At 54.2% G+C, this 20,587-nt stretch overlaps 1 protein-coding gene across 1 annotated transcript in view; it reads right to left on the reverse strand.

The window, feature by feature from the left end:
• Positions 1-947: 947 nt before the first annotated feature.
• HCN4 (hyperpolarization activated cyclic nucleotide gated potassium channel 4) overlaps positions 948-20,587 on the reverse strand; it is a 99,860-nt gene continuing 80,220 nt past the window's right edge. Inside the window, exons 5-8 of the mRNA XM_066328692.1 lie at positions 18,015-18,161; positions 16,385-16,625; positions 13,235-13,399; positions 948-2,543 (exon numbers count right to left, since the gene is read on the reverse strand). Of these exons, the coding sequence (XP_066184789.1) occupies positions 1,036-2,543; positions 13,235-13,399; positions 16,385-16,625; positions 18,015-18,161 (2,061 nt within the window). The 3' untranslated portion in view covers positions 948-1,035. The remainder of the gene's footprint in view (positions 2,544-13,234; positions 13,400-16,384; positions 16,626-18,014; positions 18,162-20,587) is intronic.

Raw genomic sequence — 20,587 nt, forward strand, 5'->3', positions numbered from 1 at the left:
TGGGCTAAGGAGGGCTGGGGACTGCACCCCACTGCTCAGTCCTTTCTAGCTCTCCTCAGAGCAGTCACCCACACACACTGAGACACTGAAGTGACAGAGGGGACGTTAAAGTGCTGCCTCTTCCCTCATCCCTCCACGCTTTGCACACAGCACGGAGAGGGTGAAGCCTTCTGCCCGGTGTGCTGGCACAGCCAGGCCCTCTCCCACTGCCACGTGCCAAAGCACAGAGGGACTGTCCCTGCCCTCCCTGTGCCTTACAAGGGATTGCTCCTTGTCCCCACCACACCACCAGGGGAGTAAGAAAGGGACAATCTGCAGCAAGGCCTGTCCATCTGCTGGTCACCTTCATCTTCCTCAGCTGCAAACCTCAGCCCTTGGGAAATCCCTCAAGGGCTCTCCAAGAGTGAACTGGGCCCTCCCCAGCTCCTGCTGAGCACAGGAGGTGACCCGGCAGGGCAGGAGGGACACCTGTGGTGTGCGCTGGGCCAGCCACATCCCCAGCCCCGGGGTGACAGCTGGGGCAAAGCTGAGGCCAGCCAGGGCTGCTCTACGAACACCAGCTCCAGGCCTGACCCCACAGCCCCTTCCGTGTCAACCTCGGACCTTTGTCTCAACAGGAAAATCTTTTTTGGTGGCTTCTATGGCTGCTCATTCACGTGTTCCAGCTCAGGCACACGCCCCGGCTGTGCGTTACCTCGTTGGCTTAAATTTGCTCGTATCCTTTTTTTTTTCCTGTGTATTAAAATATTCTATAAAATCAAGTGACCAAAAATCTATAGCTCTAAGAATACCTGGTTATCTTCTTTTTTTTTTTTTTCCCCCCCACTGTTTTTCATGGTGGGGTATTTTTTCTTTGTTTCTAAGCACAGTTAAACCTAAACAAAAGAAATGGAAGGAAATAAAAATAAAGAAAAAAAAAATAAAAGCAGGAATGGCGCGGCGGGGTGGGGGAAGGAAAGGAAAGGAAAAAATCGCTGGGTGAACTCATCAGGAGCTGAAGGGCAGAGCCGGCACGAGCAGCTCCTCCAGCAGTCCTCACAAATTGGAGGGCAGTTTGGACCTGCCGGGCTCCAGCTCTCCCGTGAGCACTATGGACTCTTTGCGCCCGCCGGCCCCGAACACCAGCGGGTGCGGCAGAGAACCTGAGGACATCTGGCGCGGCAGAGTCACCCGCCCGGGGATGGAGCTGCACGGCTTCCCCAGGAGTCCGCTCCCGCCGCCGGGGAAAGGGGAGAAGCTGGAAACGGATTCTCTAGAGGAATGAGGAGAGCCGCGGCGGCCCAGCGTCTGAGCCAGCTCCTGGGGCAGAGAGGGCTGGGACGCAGAGATCAGCTTGATGTCCTGGTTGAGGCGGCCCGGCGGCGCGGCGCCGCGCGGCGGCAGCGCCTGTGCCGGAGGGCTGGAGGGCTGCGGCAGCAGCAGCGAGCCGTGGGAGCCCGAGGGCCCCGCGGGGCCGCACTGCAGAGTTCTGCCGGCCGCCGGGCTCTGGCTCGGAGGGCTAAGGCCAGAAGGGGTGTAACAGGGAGAGGCGGTGCCGGGCTGCTGCAGCGCGGAGCCGGAGGCGAAGGGAGGCCGCTCCTGGTGGAGCTGGGCTATCGTTCCAGTCAGAGATCCTAAAGCACTTGGATGTGTTTGGCACGGGCCCGAGGACGGCCCGCCCGAGGCCTGCGCCAGCTGGCTGAGGCTGGAGGAGGGAGAGTTGGAAGAAGGAGGGGGTTGGAAGTGGTTCATTGCCCCCAGGGTCCCACTGCCCGAGAGCTGCTGCGACTGTCCCCCCTGCAGTGGTCTCGTGGTGGGCTGGAACTGGTTCAGGAGGCTGGGGGGGGAGTTTGATGACAGCTGGGTGAGGGATGTCGATGGGGAGCTGGCTGTGGCTTGCTTGAAGTGCCCAAACCCACTGCTGGAGAGGGCTGGCTGCTGCTGCTGCTGCTGCTGCTGCTGCAGGGGCTGAGCCGCACCCAAGGGTGACCCAGAGGGTGCGTTACTCTGCAGCTGGCTCAGCCCCGGCTGGCCGGAGCCGCCCAGAGGCGATCCCACCTGGAACTGGCCCAGGCCGGCGGCGGCCGAGAAGCCGGCGAGCTGCTGGATGTGGAAGGAGGAGGACGAGGGCGTCTCTGCGCCCGGCGTGTGCAGCTGTGACGGCGTGCTGGACGGCGAGCCCACGGCGGAGGGGCCGGCGGACGGGACGAGCGACTGGAACCGCTTCAGCTGCCGCGGGGTCTGGTTGGGCTGCTGGCCCAGCGAGCCCAGCACGGACACGGGCGGCCTGAAGATGGCCGTGGGCAGCCGCGGGTGGTGCGTGAGGGCGATGGCCACCGAGGTGGTGGCGGCGGCCGCCTGCAGAGGGGCCTGGATCAGCGGCGTCCAGATGACCGGCGTGGGCGTGGAGGCGGCGGCCGCGGCCGCCTGCGCGTTGTGGGCGCAGTGAGCCATCTCCCGGTCGTGCTGCACGATCTGCTGGATGATCTCGTTCTCCTGGTAGTTGAACACTCCCGAGTTGAGGTCGTGCTGTACTTTGTGCAGCAGGATGGAGTTCTTCTTGCCTGCGGAGGGAAGGGAGGAGAGGCGGGGTCACTGGGGGCTCCCCTAGAGCTCCTGCTGCCCGGAGCGCCTCCCCCGGCACCATGAACAAAGGGCTTTGGGGAGGATTCTCCAAGCCCGACTCAAAGCTTGCACAGTCTAGTACATCTGTATGCAAACTCTGAGATAAAATACTGACTTAGAAAGGCCGCGGAATAGGATAGGCCTTGTGGAGAGGGAAGCTGAATTGGAAACAAGCTTCAAAGTTACAAACAGAGCAGGTATTTTGGAGAATTAGAAGTGGGAAAGATGCATTGTAGCAAGACCACGTGGGGTAAAATAACAGGTGGAAGAAGTATTAGCAGCATTGTGTGGCAAAAGCTAACAGGCTGAAAAACATTTATAGGGTATTGTAATAAAGAAACAGTTTGGCTTCTGATAGAATGGCGTTGAGCTTTACAACTCCTGTGTCTCACCCTTCTAGGAAATTGATAATGGAATAAAACCTTTCAAGAAGCCTCTCAGTTGCCCCATCTCTGCAGAGCTCAGTTTTTCTAAGAGGCAAACACCACACTGCTTCTGTGGAACGAACAGCCTCAGGTCCCACAGAGCTGTGTCCAGCAGGACGCCCATTCTCACACAGTGACAACACTTCTGGTGAGCGGGGCACACTGGCAGCAAAAAGCTGATGGATTTGGAAGACTCCCCATTTTGTACCTGAGCCTCCATTAGAAAAAGAGAATAAAAAATACCAAAAATATAAATCCAGTGAAGTCTTCAGCCACTCTCCTTCAGCTTCACCATTTCCTCACCTGTCTCAGGTGCCTTGGTCACTTTGGAGTCAAACACTGGGGTTGACTTGAAAGGAAATTTCTCTGTGAGTCAGGACTCGATGATCTTGGAGTCTTTTCCAACCTGAATGGCTCTGTGGTTCTATTCTATGACTTCATGAGCTGGAAAAGCTCAGCTGGGCCAGGTGGGACCCTCAGGCATCCTGCAGCTCGTGCCTGTGCCCTTGGAAGCCCAGCTTTAGGCAATGTTCCAGCTGGATTCCCAGCCTGCAGTCAGAGGTTAACTCAGCTCTTTGCCCTTGCAATGGGCTGGAAAATGTGGTGGAATGAATTGTCCAGCCTGGGAGTGCAGCTGGCACTGGAGGGATGCACTCCTGGGCTTAGGGACAGAGCCAGCCAGGGCAGGGCCTGGCACCAGAGGAATTTCCTTTTGATCCCACCCAGCCAGCTCTCAGATCTCTGTGATCTGAGGCACATCTAGATGACATCCAGATGGTTGTTTGGTTTTTCTAGTGCATGATGTAGCTTTTAAATGTGCAGCAGATAAAAGAGTTTAAGGACATGCCTCTTACTCCAGCCAAATGGAAAATCAAACATCTGGCAGGAGAGAGCTGGAATGACACTGAAGAGGGACGGTGGCATCCTGGGCTCCTAAAAATCCACTCTGAAACAGCACAGTCTTGGATATAACTCACTGAGTTCCAAATCCACCACCAGAAAGAGGTGAAACAATTCTTGCACCGATAAATAGGAAACTGTAAAATAGGAGGGAGATCCCAGTCACTCCCACCATGATGCTGGGAAGGTAAAATCTGTTTAGTTCTTGCTGCAAAGCATGGAAAGTACAGAAAACAGCCCCGTGAAAAACATCAGTGAGTAAGTACAGCACAGTGGAGAATAGAGGTGATTTCACAGCAGCTGAGGAGGGAGCTCAGGGACAAAGGAAGCTGTTCCCAAATGTTCCCTTCCCTTGCAGGAGGAACCAGCAGGCACGGATTTGAGCCAAGCCCATATAAAAGGAAGGAGCAATCTGACTGTAATTGCAGATGCTGCAAGAACACGCTGAGGGCTTTCCCTTCCCTTCCCTCTTTCAAATGAAGCCTTTGTCACCCCACAAAGGACAGGGGCTGGCTCTGTGGGTAAAGCTGCAGTGGGCTGAGCTGCACTGAAATGCTGCCAGAGTTCTGATCCTGGATGTGCACCCAGGACACGGCTGCTGTGGGGAATGACAAGGGATGCTCAATGCTCTGCTGTTTTACCTACTGCAAATCACTCTCTGCAATAAAAAAAAAAAAAAATTTAAAAAGGCAGAAAGGCTTTTGGTTCCCACTCAGAGCAAGATCCCAGCCCAGGAAGGATGTGATCCTGAAGGCAAGAGTTTGGAGCTGCTGAAGTCATTCCAGGGGCTGGAAGTGCATGAGTAGGAATTCTCCAGTGGCTGATTGCTGTATGCTGCACTGGAACAGCTCTGGATAGCCCCAAGGAGACAGATCCCAGTCCTTCCCACGGCCAGGCACAGCAGGGGCAGCACCAGGGTCACCTTTCCACGGGGTTTGGCAGTCACTGACACAGGAGGTCACTGAACACACACACAGAGTCACTCCCACCCAGATCTGCTAAAATCACAGAAAAGGAGAGTCCAAAGAGCTGCTCAAACACACTCAGAGACACAGATTGTGGGACAGGGAGAGGAAAAGGGAGAGGGAGAGGGAGAGGGAAAGGGAGAGGGAGAGGGAGAGGGAGAGGGAGAGGGAGAGGGAGAGGGAGAGGAAAAGGGAGAGGGAAAGGGAGAGGAGGTGCCTGACTCCAGCTGGCAGGTGAGGTAGGCGCTGGCCAGCACTCTGGAATTCCAGAGAGATTCAGACTGCAGCATTCCAGAGTCACCGAGAGACTGGGACTGCAGCTTTGCAATCCTGCCCTTCCTGGAGCTGAAGGGACAAATCCCAGCATGGGCAGTGTGCAGCTCCTGCAGCGCTGCAAGGTCGGGCTGTGGCTGGGGACACACGCTGAGCTCAAAGCAGCCGGGGGACAAAGCTGCTGTCCCCAGATAAAGTGGGGCTCAGGGAAGGGCCGGAGCATGGGAACGAGGAGCAGCTTGCCAAAGCTCCACAGCAGCTCTGTGCAGGTGTCACCACAGCTCATGTCACTCCTCCAGTGCCCTGTCAGCTGGCTGTGGCTCTGGGGTTGCTCTCTGGGCTGATTCCCAGGAGAAGCACGGGATCAGTCACCCTGGATGTGTCCCAGGCTGAGCTCCCAGCTGCACTCAAGGAGCTCCAGAGCCCCTGGTGTCTCTGGCACAGACCGTGCTGAGGCTTTCCAAACGTGCCTGATGTTTACTGGAAATGGTTTCATCAAAGCTCCTTAGGTTTGTGTCAAGTGGATGAAGTAATACCAGTAAAAACCTTGGAATGATTCTTTTTGTTGTTTTTTAAACCAGAACATTCCATTTTCCCTTTGAAATCACATTACACTTCACAGTTTTCCTGAGTCCAGCTTGCCTCTATTAACTGTTTCATTAGATCACATTTTTCTCTTCTGTTTTGCCAAGAAAATATCAAATTTCTCCTCCAGAACACTGCAGAACATTACTGAAAACATTCTTCCAGCCATGGAAGGGGTGAGGAATTTTTCAAAACCATTTTTCAAAATTATAACTGGTTGGCAAACTGAAAAATGAATTGACTTCCCCATTCTAATGAATTGCCTCATTTACACGATGTTCCTACATGCCAACAGAAGCCCTGTGGGTTGGTTCTGGAGAAAACCCTGCTTCCCACCAGCCCCAGATGTGAAGAGGCCCAGAGCAGAGTCCTGCTGGCACAAACATTCCCTGCCAGGGCTGGCTGAGGTCCTGCAGTGGGACAAGGAGTGGGGCTGACTTTGCTCAGGCCAAGATCGGCGCTGAGATTATTTCTCCTCCTCATGGGATTGGATAAACAGTTCCCAACCCCTTTTTCCTGCTCTGGATTGCTTGTCCCAGCTCCTGCCCAGGAGGAGGGGGAAGCAGCTGATGAATTTGGCTCTGTGGGACCCCCAGAGATGAGGCTGTGTCCCCAGCCATGCTCAGTGACCTGCAGGGAGTCAGTCCCTTGTTGCTGCTCAGCCACGGGGAAGCTCCATCAGGAGAAGGCCAAAGGGCTCCTGGTGCCCTGCAATCCAATCAGAGTTTGTCCTTCTGGGATGTTTATCCCACAGAAATTAAAGTGCCGGGCAGAGTGAGGCCCCGAGATAAACAGTCCACCCAAAATCACTGCTGAAGGCTCCACACACACTCACTGAGACCCCAGAGCAGAGGAGCCATCTGCAGCCACCCCAGCCCCAGCCCCAGCTCCCCTCCCCGCCTTCACAACACCCTCTGGGCTCTGAAAACTCCCTGTTTGCCTCACTGCGACAATGGGCTAAATATAGGGGGGAAAGGAAGATATTTAGAGCCTTGAAGATGTTCAGAGCAAAGCTCCTGGTGCTTTGAAGTGGAGTGGGGTATGTAAAATTATGGAAAGGAAGCAAACAGATGTTGCTCCCCTAATTAAGAACTGCAAAGTCAGACTTCCCTCAACTGTAGATAGCACACAAAAGAACAGGGAGAAAGGCTCATGTGATTTCACAAAAGGAGCCAGCACTCAACAATAATACTTCTATCAAACAATCAGAATTAGCTTTCTGTTGTTAAAATTCTGCCCAGACACAGGGGAAATTAGCTGTGACTTTCTGTTCCTTTCTCCTTTCAGTTCTCTCAGCCCACTGGCTGCACTTTAAGAATTCAGGTCATTAAACTGCTTTCCGAATTTGCATGTATTTGAAATAATCTCATTTTATTAGGCTGCCTTCTGTCCTGGCCTGCTGTCAGCATGCTGCTCCCACCGCACGGGTGCTTCTCTCAGGTCTGCACTGACCACTCCTGGCACCAAGGGCTGGGTTTGGATGCTGGCTGCACATCCCAGCTGTGCCCTGGGGCAGTGCCTCCCCTGCCAAGGGTGTCCTCAGCTGTGTCCTGCAGGAATTCAGCCCCAGAGGGACAATCCGGTGGCAGCTGCAGGCAGACACCCTGCCCACAATCAGTGTCTGACTTTGCTGCCCTGCCCCAGGGATTTCCCAGCTGGGAGGAGCTGCTCCAGCTCCTGCCACGGTCTCAGAGTCTGTGTGTGCAGGGAAATGAGCTGGAACAGGGAATTCAAAAGGATTCTTAACCCCTACAGCACGGGCTCTGTCCCTCTTGGAAAAATGCAGGTGAGCCCACACTGGGCTGTGTTCCCAAATGCAGGTGAACAAACCCACACCGAGCTGTGATCCCAAATGCAGGTGAATGAACCCACACCGAGCTGTGATCCCAAATGCAGGTGAGCCCACACTGAGCTGTGTTCCCAAATGCAGGTGAGCCCACACCGAGCTGTGTTCCCAAATGCAGGAGAATCCACACTGAGCTGTGTTCCCAAATGCAGGTGAACAAACCCACACTGAGCTGTGTTCCCAAATGCAGGTGAATCCACACTGAGCTGTGTCCCTGCTGTGGGAAGGTTTCTGCTCAGAATTCAGGAGCCCTTGGCAAAGAGCTCAGCAAAGGCAGCAGGATCAGCTCTAAGAGCATCCTCAGATCCCAACCCTGCTCTGGGAGCTCAGAGTGACTTCCCCGAGAGCTGCCGTGTAAATCCATGGAGTGTGAGCTCTGACACCTGCCAGGGCAGCTCTCTCTGCGTCCTGGCCTTCCCTTTCTCCCTTGCTGCATCCTCTTGACTCTGGGGCTACCTTTGAAATGGACAATTCCCTCTCTTCCCTGGTGGATGCCTTCCCTCTCTGTACAGCTCAGGCCTGCCTCTGATTGCTTCCCCTCTTCCATAAACTGAATTATCCCCGAAATACGGGGTATCCCTGTGCACAGCCACACTGCTGCGGGTCCAACACACACTGAATGATGTTATCTGGTGAGTCTCAGCACAGATAAATTATGCTCTTCCCTCTCACTCTTCAAACAGAGCTTTGCAGAATGAAAAAAATGGAATATCTGGAGCTGGGTAGGCTGTGACTCTCCATGGAGAGGTGGCATTCCTGAGGCTGGGACATCCTCAGGCCTCCTGGCTCTCACTCATCACTGCAGACTGAAGCCAAGAGGTGCCTTCTCCTGGAGTGGCACCAGTGCCAAGGTCCCCGGCCAGAGCCCTGCTGGGGCTGACAGCTGTGACAGGACATGCTCTGGGACACTCTGGACACGCTGGCACTGTCAGCTGCTGCTCTCAAGCGTGGGCTGGCTGCAGACAGCTCCTGGAGTGCCTTCAAGGCAGGGAGAGGCCCCCAAGGGCAGAGGTGGCACTGGTGAGCAGCTCCTTCTTCATGTGATTAAAAAGAGGGTTGAAAATTATTTATAAGGTGCTGGATTGGTGAAATGTTACCTGAACAGACGTTTTATCTGGATGCAGATAGCAAAGAGCTTTGTGGACAGCAAAGAGCAAGGTCAAAGTCAGGGATGGGGCTCCTGAGATCTCCTCAGCACCTCCACTGCTCCTTCTCCTGGGGTGACTGGGGCTGTGTTTTCCTCTGCAGCCACAGGAGAAATGGCACCTCACACCCAGGTGAGCAGAGCTGCCAGGTTCCCTTCATTATGCTGATGTATTTTACATTCCCCCATGGCTGGTGAGTTACTGACCCCTTTCCTTAGGCTTAGCACACAATACTCTGAGTCTGGGCCTTGGCTTCCAGGGGAAAGGAAATTCAGATACTCAGTTCCTGCTCAAGCCCAAGCTCCCACCCTGTGTGAGGAGCTCTTCCAGGTGTGATTCACCTGAGCCACCTCAGGAGAGACCAAGCACAGCCTGAGTGCCTTTTTCTCTCTGTGAGCAAACCCAAGTCCCCACACTTGGTGTTGAAGGGAGAGGGTTTCCAGACAGAGAAATGCACAAGTGGCACTCGAACTTTGACTCCTCACAGTTACATTTGTGGTGTTTCAGGTGACGAGAGAGGACACCACACAGGAGCATCTGTGCTCCCTCTCAGGACTGGGAGAAGAAACCCCAGCTGTGCCAAGGGCTGGGAACTGGAAAGGAAGCTTTGTGCCAAAGCACACACCCTCTACCACTGCACACCTGGGCCATGGGCACTTTCCTCCTTGCACCACTGGCTCAGCAGCCTCAAAGAACTGTTCCTGTATCTCTATCTGTATTTATCTCCTGAGGGCCAGATCATCCTGCTTCTCTCACCTGTACACATTTGTGGGGGCTACTCACCTGTCCATTGAACAAACCTGGGACTTCATGTGGCTCCAGTGTAAAGCTGGTGCTGAGCACACATTGCAGGAGTTATTTGCACTCAGTGTCACCTATTCCCAAGGAAGCAGCCCCATCCTAGCTCCCCCTTTGTGAGCATCACTGTCCCTGCAGAAGGGATGAGGAGCTGAGGCTGGGAGCAAAGGCAGCACAAGGACAAGCAGGAATCTGTGGCAGAGCTTGGCACTGCTCCCAGCTGCTCTCCTCCCTGCCTCACCTGGCCCAGGCCAGCCCAGGGGATTAGTCAGGGCTAGACAAGCAGGGCTGCAAACCCAGCAGCATCTCAGCTGCACGAGCGTGGTCACGAGCTGCCACACCAAAAGTTTGGGAACAGCTATTTTTGTGGTTTGTTTATAGACAAAGCTTTCAAAATGTTTACCACTGGAGTATGTTCAACCGACACTCTCATACTGCAATAATATCATAAATTATATTTAGAGGCTGGAATTGTGTTGTCTTGGCTTTTCTTTGGTTTTTTAGCATCTGCAATGCCTGGAGGAAACTCAAGGCATCTTTAATCCTGACTTAACTGGGATTCTTGTATCAAAACATATGCAAGTGGCATTCAGAGTATATGCATTTCAAACCACGTGGCAAAAAAATTCCTGAGGAAAATGAAAAGAAGAACTTCCCCTGGCTCCTGGGAGGCTTTCAGCTCCCACCAGTGACCTTGCTGTGGGTGGGGAGGAGCTGGTGGCAGGCATTTCTGGGGTGTATCACAGCACACAGAGCAGTGGGAAAGCCTCATCCCCGCTGCTCCAGCAGCCCTGGGTTTGACAGCATTCACCACCCGTGCTGGGCTTACTCTCAATGAGCATTTAAGTGGTGGTGTTTTACAAGTGCAAATACTTGTGGAAATCTAATTTTAAGCTCCAGTGGTCACTGAAAGCCAGTTTCAAAGGCAGGCAGAGAAGGGAATGGTGTGAGTTATGTAATGGGGCACAGCAAACTGGGGCACATCCCCAGCGCTGCCTGAGTGAGAATCGCTCACTGCAGAAAGCACTGCAACCACCACCCACAGCTTACAGCCTGGGCAGCAACAGGGCAGAGGGACTGATTTCATCAGGGATAAAATGCTCATTAATCAGTGATCAGCCCAGTTTCTTTGAGTGGCAGCCTTCCAGCCCTGTGGAGTGGGTGATATTCTGCAGGTTCAGGAGTCCTCAGAGCCTGAAGATACTCAGACTTAAGCGAGGCCACAAATCTTTGTAGCATCCCAGGCTCTGTCAAGTCATGGAGATTAATCCCCTCCTGCCCAATCCAGGATCAATTCCCAGTGAGAACAGAGGTTGAAGGATACACCTCAGCTCTTTGCCCAGGGTTCTGTGTGCCTGACAGCTCCATGCACAGCCCACGTTCCTGCAGGAAGCCACTGGAGCAGAGGCTGGGGGGCTCTGGGCCCTCTCCTCTCCTCCCCTCTGCCCACCCACTGCTTCCAAACTTCTCAGCCTTGCCGTGGGACTGCCTCATCCCACCTCAACCAACCAATCCTGCTCCTGTTGCTGCATGGGATGAGCCCCTGCCTGCTCGTTCTGCTACCCACACAGCTCAGTCCACGCTTTCCAAGCCCCCAGTGGCCAGAAATCTCACAAACATCTCTCCATGGGACTGCATGGGCTGAGATTTTCCTCCCTGCTCCCTCGATGCACAAGGGGAATATTGGATGGATCTTATCCTGGAACCAGAACAGTGACAGGGCCCTCTGAATCATCTCCTGTACTCACTGTGGCCTGGGCCTCCCAAGGACACTGTCACCTGGGCAGAAGGGAGCCAGGGAATGCACCACTGACTTGGAAAGAGGCTTCCATTTGCTTCCTCCTTGTGCATAGATCCTCAACTGGAGGGGACAGGAACAAAAATGCTCCTGCTCCTGTTCATCCCTGCTTTTCAACAACTGCTGTTCCTCGGCTTCAGTGCTCCAGAATGATTCCTGCACTTCCAGAGCATCTCAGCAGAATGCAGTAACCTTGGATTCCTTCAAATGTCACAGAACTACTGCACTGCTCCTTCTGGGTGCACATTCCAGAGGAAGGGAAGAAATGCCTTATTTATAAAGCCAGGGAATTCCATGGGATCTGCCAGCTCCAGCAGGGTGCCCAGAGCTCCGCTGGGCTCTGTGGGGCAATGAGAGCTGAGGAGAACTGGGCACCACAAAGGGCTATGGAGGAGCCACGTCACAGGAGTGAAGATGAAGCCCCAGAGTAGGAGGATCCAGCAAGGGAGGAAAGGAAGGTCAGGATGCAAAGAGAGCTGCCCTGGCAGGTGTCAGAGTTAAGGGAGCAGGCAGCTCTGGAGGGTGAGTGCCAGAGAAACCAGGGCACAGCAGGGCCTCAGTGCCACAGGGACCAAGGCTGTGTCAGGCCAGCAGAAGAGCAGAAGGAAGAGGGGGGCCACGGCAGAGCCCTGCAGCAAAGGGCCTGTTGTTCCACTTGCTCTGTGTCACCTTCTGACCTTCTGCTGACATTTGCAGAAGGGGAGTTCTCCCTAGGGAAGAGGCACGTGAGGTTCTCTGTGCTGGCTCAGAATTTTCCATGGATTTCAGTTAGGTGTGCAGAGGACAGGATGCTCTGCCCACCTGTCCCACGGGCCCAGACAGCCCCAGGCTGGAAAACTGAGCAGCACTGAGCACCCACACCTGCAGAACTTTAGATACAGCCAAGCTGCCCCATCCCTGCATTGATTTTACATTTCCTCTGTGGTTTGTACAGCCTCATTGAAATAACCCAAGTGTTGGGCCTAATGCCACTTCCAAAGCCCTCATTAGCCTGGGCTTTGCCAAACCGTGTCTTCAGCTCAGAGCCTTTTCCTCAGGGCTCACACTCTGTGATTTGCAGCAGGTAATGAGATGCACAGAATCAAATGTTCCTGGCAGGAGAAACCTCAGAGGCACTGCACCCCTTGCTGGTGTGCCAGCTTAGTCCCTACCCCCCTCACCTCATCACCCTCCTGGCCCTCTGCATTGTGCTCAGAGCTTTCCATGCAGGAAGCAGTGGGAATGCAAGAGCTGTGAAGGGATGGATAAGGAGATAAAAGAGTTTGACTGGGACTCCAAAACGTTCCTCAGCTCTGCGGCCTTCTTGCATGACCTTGCATAAATCACTTCATCTCTCTCTGTTAAACACCTCTGGCTGTGACCAAGGAATGTTATCCTGGTCTTTAGCAGGGGAAGAGACACCCGGACAAGGATTTTTGCAGCACAGGTTGCGTCTCCCACAGGACAGGGAGCATCCTGGGGATGGTTACACTGTGAGCTGCCACAATCACAGAATCCCAGAATAGTTTGGGTTGGAATGGACCTTAAAGGTGATCTAGTCCAGGCCCCCTGCCATGTGCAGGGACATCTTCCACTAGCCCAGGGTGCCCCAAGCCCCAGTGTCCAACCTGGTCTTGGGCACTGCCAGGGATCCAGGGGCAGCCACAGCATCTCTGGGCACCCTGTGCCAGGGCCAGCTCATCCTCACAGGGAAGGATTTCTCCCTAATATCCAACCTAAACTTACCTCCTTTAGGTTCAGATTGGGGTCCTTGAGGGAGCTGAAGCTGGGCAAGGAGGAGCAGGCTGGGATCTCCCTCACCTCCCAACTCCAGCACAGAACTGAGCACCGAGCCTGGGGAAGGGCTACCAGGGCAGCAGGTAAGGAAGGAAAGGCTCTCCTCCCCCTGTACTCACCAATCCTGTCCAGCCTGTCCAGAGCCACAGTCTCAAAGGCTCTCCTCATCATGGGGTACTCCTCCAGGACCTCGTTGAAGTTGTCCACGGACAGGGAGTAGAGGCGGCAGTAGGTGTCGGCGCGCACGCTGGCCGTGCGCCGGCCGCGGGTCAGCAGGCAGATCTCTGCAAGCACAGAGGGGCTGAGACAGGGCATGGACAGCACCACCACCGCCCTGCAACCCTCCCTGCACTGCCCTCACGGCCTCCAGCCCTGCTGTGCCCTCACAGCCTCCCTCCTGCCTGCCCTCACACAGAAAACGCAGCCGGAGTTAACATTCCGTGTGTGCACCGATGTTTCAAAGTACCCAGGGCTCACTTAGGGCAGCTGCCACACTCAGCTGCCCCTCAGGGGTTCTGCTGCTCCACTCAGGCAGACAGGGTTTGTTCTGGGGGTTATCAAAGGCAGCATTGTGTGTTCACGTCGGAGGAGCTGTGTTTCTCCAGCTCCTTGTGGGCACTGGGAGCAGAAGGTCAAGGCATGCTCTCATTGAAGCCAGTTCTCTCTAGATTTGTAGAGAGGCTCTGTGCTGATCTGTGCCTTTGGTGCCTGGCTGTAATTTTGATCCCTGTACCTGGAACACGGTTGACTTTCCACATTTTTCAAAGGTTTTCATGTCTATGCCACAGGCACCGTCAGGGAAAGCCACATCAGTGGCACCTCCCAGCTCTGGGTGTATTTACACTGCTGTCATGCACTCCTCAGTGCTCAGCTGCTTACAGAACACAGAGCCCTGCATTCAGCCACAGCTCCTTGAACACTCAGCAGAGAGCTCCCAAATCCTGCTTCTCCACTGCTTACAGAGTCTGGGCAGCAGAGTCAGGCCCTTCAGGACAGATGGTGTGAGCTGCAGAGTGACAGCACTCTGCTCCCTGTGTGTGCCGGGTGCCAATCCTCCTGCACCATTCCCTGGATTCCTGCTGAGCCTACCCAAAGCCCCGGCAGAGCAGCACCACAAGGTTCTGAGTGTGCTCCTAGGCTGCTTTCCCAAGGAGATGATGCTTAGGAGACAGGGCCACGTGTGTGAGGAGTTGTGATGGGATGTCATGGGAAAGCTCGATCCCATCTGTCAGTCAGGGTGTCCTGACTCCAACCCTCCAGCTCCAAACGCCAGGCTGCAAAATCCTTGTACCCAAGCGAGGTGCAGACGGGTTGTTCCACATGAGGCAGGAGTTACAGGAGTGTGGGAAATGCATAACAGGAATTTTTTAGAGGAAAGGCCTCCCAGAAGGGAAGGCAAGGCAAGTTTTGCTCTGTCTCCCCTCAGCAGATCATCAAAGGTGGTGCAGTCAGAGCTTGTCCTGCAATCTGCCTGTCTGGGGCTGAGCTCTGCACAGGCTCTGACAGGAGAGGGGGCTTTGTGTTTCTCATGAGAGCAATGTCCTAAATCCTTCCCAGCTTCCTGCTGGTCTCACTGCTCCAGAGCTCTGCTGCTCATACATTTCACCTGCCTGCTGAGCCCCAGGACACTTTGCTGGGCCACAGGCAGGGCAGAGGAGGGACTGGTTTTTCCTCTGTGTTTATCCAGCCCCTCCTATGGTAGAAGCCAGACAGCAGGAGAAGGAATATCCCTGCAAAACTGAGAGCAGGCCATTTTTTACCTTTAGGTTCTCAGCTTCACCCCTCTGTCAGACAGAAAGGAACCTGCAAGAAGCAAGTTTCCCTGCTGTGTGCTGCTGTTACTTCTGACCCAGTGCCCACCAGTCACCTCCCCCTGCAGCATCCCCTCTCTGGGAGGATGCCCAGAGATGGAGGAGGAGGTGCTGGGGGTCAGTCCCACGTGGATGCAGGAATGCCTGAGTGTGGGAAATGGGTTGGTAGAGAATTCTCAAAGCCTGACACAAGGCTCAGATGGTCCTGGTGCATCCGTATGTAAACTTTGAGATAAAGTATGCTAACTTAGAAAGGCCATGGAATAGGACAGACATTGCTGAGAGAGAAACTGAATTAGAAACCAGTTTCGAATTAAATAGAGAAATAGAACTATGAAAGATGCGTTGTAGCAAGACCCACATGGGGTATTTTAATATATGATTGGTTCAGAAGCATTAACAGCATTGTGTGGCAAAAGCTGACAGGCCAAAAAACACTTATAATGTATTGTAATTAAGAAAGAGTTTGGCTCATGATTGTGATGGCCATCATGATGTGAATTGTAACATCTGTACCATCTCACCCTTCTCAATGAGACTGAAAAGGGAATAAAATTCTTTAAAACACCTCTCAGGAGCCTCATTTCTGAGTCAGAAGAAGGTTTTACCCAGCACCTGAGCCCAGCAATGGTGTCACTGGGAAAGGTGAGACAGGAAAAGCCTACAAATATGATTGCCTGGCAAGAGATACTAAAATATAAAACCTGTGAGTGAAATAGAAATGAAGGCTAGCTTTGAGATGTAGGCATGCAGGCAGGAACACAGATATTAGCTGGTGATGGGCTGGGTGGTAGTAAACAAAGGGGCTGAGGGAGTAGCCCCCCAAGGTATCTGGGAAAAGGTAAATAAGAAAAGGAGTCTTTAGAGTTCAGAACACAGAATGATATGGTAATAGAGCAGTTCTCACAGGCTGTATGCAAAGTCTGTAGGGTTTGTATCTCGCGCTGTTTGGTCGCTGTAAATCAGAATATTCAACACAAAAGGAGATAGAATGGATTGTAACAAGGACCTCGAGCTCTTACCTCACCTTGCTCACCTCCCTTACCCCTGTCACCTCTCTTACCCTGCTCTCACCCCTTAGCTCTTACTTCTTACCCCCTCTCCCTCTCTCTTTGGGCATCCCTTCAGCTGAGTAGCAGAAGGCAAGGCCCTGATACCCATGACAATGGGGTGCCCTTGTTACCACGACAATGGGGTTTTCAGAGGGCTGCCCTTTGAGACTTCAGCAAAACTAGTTTTAAATTCTGCCTGGCATTTGCTCAGCTCTTGTCTCTCCCGTGGAGGGCCATTGCTGGGGGACAAGGACAGAAGGCAGGCCCCTCCTGCCTTCAGCTGGGAAGGAAAGGGAGCTTCTCTGAATAAACCCACGTGTTTCTCTGAGTGTCTCAAGCGTGCAGAGTTCCCTCTCCCTGCTGGATGTTCCTACAGCTGAGGGGGGCTGAGTGAAGCAGCACTCACCTCCAAAGTAGGAGCCATCGGCCAGCTTGGTCTCCTTGTTGCCCTTGGTGAGCACACTGACCACGCCGTGCTGGATGAAGTACATCTTCTTGCCGATGGTGCCCTCCCGGATGATGTAGTCCCCGGGCTGGAACACCTCAAACTTCAGCTTGGTCAGCATGGAGGTCACAAAGTTGGGGTCAGCGTTGGCAAACAGGGGCATGGAGGCCACCAGCTTGCGGCAGTTGAAGTTGATGATTTCCTGACCACGTTGTGGTGTGAGGGAGAGAGAGGAAGAGGAGGGGACAGGGAGAGGACACACACACACAGGGTTAGTTGTGGGCCTGAGAGATTTTCGCAGCTGCCAACTTTTTCTCGAGGAAAATTTTCTCAAGAAAGCTTTTTCTCAAAACAATCTTGGCAAATGACTCTTTCTCAAAACAGTCTTTGTCCAGCCGGTGTTTGCTGGTTTTGTAGTTTAACCAACAGCATTAGAGAGGTGTCGTTCCTATTCACCAGTCCTGTTGAGTCTGTATCAGAACACCTTACAAAAGGTAGTGAGGATTTGGAAAATAAGGCCTCCTTTTTCTATACTTTTTGCCTTCTGAAATATTTGGAGTCTTTCATGTCCTACAGCGACAGTTAGTCAACACCTGATGAGCTGTGAAAACCCCCCACCTGATGTGTGCATTTGAAGTGGGATGAAGTGGCAGTGCCTTGGTCTGGCTGCCCTGCTGCAGCGCTGGAGCCAGCCCCAGGCTCGCTGCCTTCACCCCTCTGCCTCCCCCGAGCAGGGAAAACACTCCAGCCTCCAAATACACCTCCAAATACACAAAGACAGCATTGCTGTTTGTGCAGGAAACCTCGGGCTGTGAGGGAGCACAGCAGTGGTGAAATGCTGTCTGCCAAAGCCCAGGGCTCCCCTCCGAGCAGGTGTCAGAGCTCACCTCGGCAGCCCCTTGTTCTCTGCTACCCTTGTTTGTCAATGAGCTGTTAAACAGCACAAAAGCCCAGGAGGAGAATGATCCTGGGCAGATGGGGACAGTGTCAGGAGAGGTGCTCACCAGGCCCTGGGCAGAGCCTGGATCACCAGCCCCGGCTGAAGAAAGCCCAGCTCAGCCGTCACCTCCCCCGGGGCTCCGTGTCACTGCCAGGGGTGACAGCTCAGGAGCTGCTCTGTGCCCTGGCAGCTCCCACGCAGGACCCATCACCCCAGCACAGCGCTCCGTGGGAAGGGGATAACTGGAGCGGGAAGAAAGAGAGCTGGGGAAGCATCTGCCTCCCACCACGGGGGCGTTCAGAGGGCTGCCCTTTGAGACTTCAGCAAAACTAGTTTGAAATTCTGGCTGGCATTTGCTCAGCTCTTGTCTCTCCCGTGGAGGGACATTGCTGGGGGACAAGGACAGAAGGCAGGCCCCTCCTGAAGCTGGCAGGTGACACACTGGTGACATACCAGGGACAACCTGGCTTCAGCTGGAAAGGAACAGGAGCTTCTCTGAAGGCTCCTTCTTCCTGTGACACCCCCTTACAGCTGGTGGACGAGGCCACACTGAGTTTTAGCCAAACACACGAGGTGGGAGCCCCCTGAGCCCTGCCCCGGGAGCTGCCAGAGGTGCTGGGAATGCGCCCTGCCCGTTTCCTGCCCTCTCACCTCTCGCAGGGGCTCGCTCAGCTCTCCCAGGATGCTCTCCTCGTCAAACATCTTGCCCTGGTAGCGGTGCTCGTAGTAGTCGTGGATGCGCTGCCGCATGTCGGCGGGCAGCTTGTGGAAGGACATGTACTGCTCCACCTGTTTGTACTGGGCAGGGGACACAGGGACAGAGTTACCAGGACATGCCACACACACCATGAGCTGGCCCTGCTGCCTCCAGCTCAAGCAGGGCAGTGTGGAGCAGCAGCGAGGGACTGTCCAGTCCATGCAGATTATCCCGCTGTGTTTCCCAGATGTTTTAACTTCTAAACTCATCCTCAGCCGGGTGCCCTGTGCAGACACCTGCTCATTGCCTGCGTGCTGGGCAGTCTGTGCTGCCCTCCACACAGCCCCAGCTGGGAGCAGGGCTGAGCGAGGAGTGTCCTCCCCACGCAGTGCCGAGTGACAACTGTGTGACATGGGAGCAGGAGAGTCCAAGTGTCCCCAAGGAAGGTTTTTCCACGGCACATGGCAGGACAGTGGCCAGCTGGGCGCCAGAGCTGTCACAGAAGTGCTGTCACAGAAGTGCAGCCCCAGGGCCTGTAGCAGGGGAAGCACAGGACCTGCCCTGGGTGTGCCCCACAGCCAGAGGGGCACACGTGGGATCAACATCCCGGTTATTTGGCTGAAGCTGCAGTACTCAGCCTGCTGATTCTCCCCCTCTGTGCTCCTGCCTGCCCTGCCACTATGGGACCTTTGCTTTCCCAGGACTTTTTCCCCTTTTCTTTGCTCCCCATGCACTCACCCTAATCCATCCCCATTTTTACCTGATGGCTCACATTTCCATGGTGTCAGTGCCAGCGGAACACAAGGGCACACTCTGACTGATGGCAGAGCAGCTTTGGGGAGTGAATGGTGATTTCTATGAGTAAAGGACCCCTCCCCAAGGGCCAGGGTCCTGCAGTTGCTGCAGGCCAAGGTGTGTGCAGTGAATGGTCACGCTGCTTTCACTGGTGGCAGTACAGCACACAACCCTCAGTGTGCACTGCACTAATCGCTGACAAAAGGACTGTGCTGCTCCTTTCCCAGCCCTATTTCCCCTCTTCTCCCTGACAAATGTGTCCCTGAACGTCCCTTTAGTGCAGCCTGAGCTCCTGGAGAGGCTGATTAGTGAAGTTGTGCTGGTTACAGCCGCGGGTGCTGCTGCAGGGACAGCGTGTGCTGGCACTGCCAGCTCCATCTGCACCACGCAGGAGAGGGCAGCCCTCCAAGGAGCCAAGGTGGCACAGGGGACACTCGGGGCTTCCTGGCATCCCCAAAGCACTGGAGACATTTCTGATCCCTCCAGCCTGACCAAAGGCAGGGCAGTCACCACCTCCCTGTCCTTCAGCACTTGTGCGGCTCAGGCTCTGTAGGAACTGGCTGTGACAGCATAGGATGTGCTGGGAGCCCAGAGGAAATGAGGCAGGGAAAGGACGTGGGAAACAGCAGCTCCCTTGTGGTCAACTCACCCAAAGAGAATTTTGGAGGCTATGGTGTTCCAAGCAGAACGTTTCGGGGTATTTTGGCTCATCTAACCAGAGATGTCTCCTGCCACTGGGGAGGCACTGCAGCCTGAGACACCCATGGGCCCTGGCAAAGCAGGCACAGGCTATGTGGAACTCTCACTATGGGATGGGAAATCATTAGAGCTTCTGCTGACTCAGGTTTATTAAGTTAATCTAAAATCCACAAAGAGTTCTGCTTGCTTTAATGCTGCATTTTTGTTGAATAAAATTTGCCAAAAATATCCCTTACGCTCTCAGCTTTAGAGCAGTGATTGAGCTGGAGCAGTGACCAGTGTCACCAGGTGCCTCTCCTCACCTGCTGCAGCCACCTGCCCCTGCTCCTGTCCCCTCTCCTCCACTGGCACTTGCTGTCCATCTTCAACTGCCCTTTGCTCCCAGGGAAAAACATCCCCACGCCCCAAAAATCCACCAGCACGGGCTGCATGGGGTGACTGGGACTCTGCTTATTCACCACTGAACGTGGATTTATGGCTTTGCAACAAAGACCAATAAATTACTGCTCTGCAGTGTCCCCAGGGCTTGTCAGAGTCCCCTGCCACAGCTGTCCCCAGATAAGGCTCCCAGGGAAAACAGCACAAATTTACTCCTCCACGAATAAAGGTGCTGCTTCTGATTGCAAATGAAGATCAGGGTTATAAGCAAACTGTGAAATGAGGAACCATCATTCTCTGTCATGGTTAAGGAAAGGGAGATTTTGTCTCTCCTGCCTCTGCTGGGGCTCCCTCCTCTCACCCACGAGGGTTTTGGGGCCCTCAGCTCTCCCTTGTGCAGAGATGGAGGCAGAAATGAAAGCACTGACCCCTTCTTTCCATGTCTGAAGATTCACTGGGGTTTTCCCCTTCCCTTGGAGCTGCTGAAGCTACTCTCACAGGGTCAGGCAGATGATGCCAGGCTCAGCTGGCCCTCTCTAAAGCCACTTGGTGTCCCTTTGCTGCCTTCCAGCCATGGCCAGGCCTCCCCTGACAGCCCCTTCCTCCCCTCCTCCTCCTCCTCGTCTGCTCAGCCTCCCACTTGTCTCCCTGTCCC

The sequence above is a fragment of the Sylvia atricapilla genome, chromosome 13 (genome assembly GCF_009819655.1).
Source record: "Sylvia atricapilla isolate bSylAtr1 chromosome 13, bSylAtr1.pri, whole genome shotgun sequence".
Lineage (NCBI taxonomy): Eukaryota > Metazoa > Chordata > Aves > Passeriformes > Sylviidae > Sylvia > Sylvia atricapilla.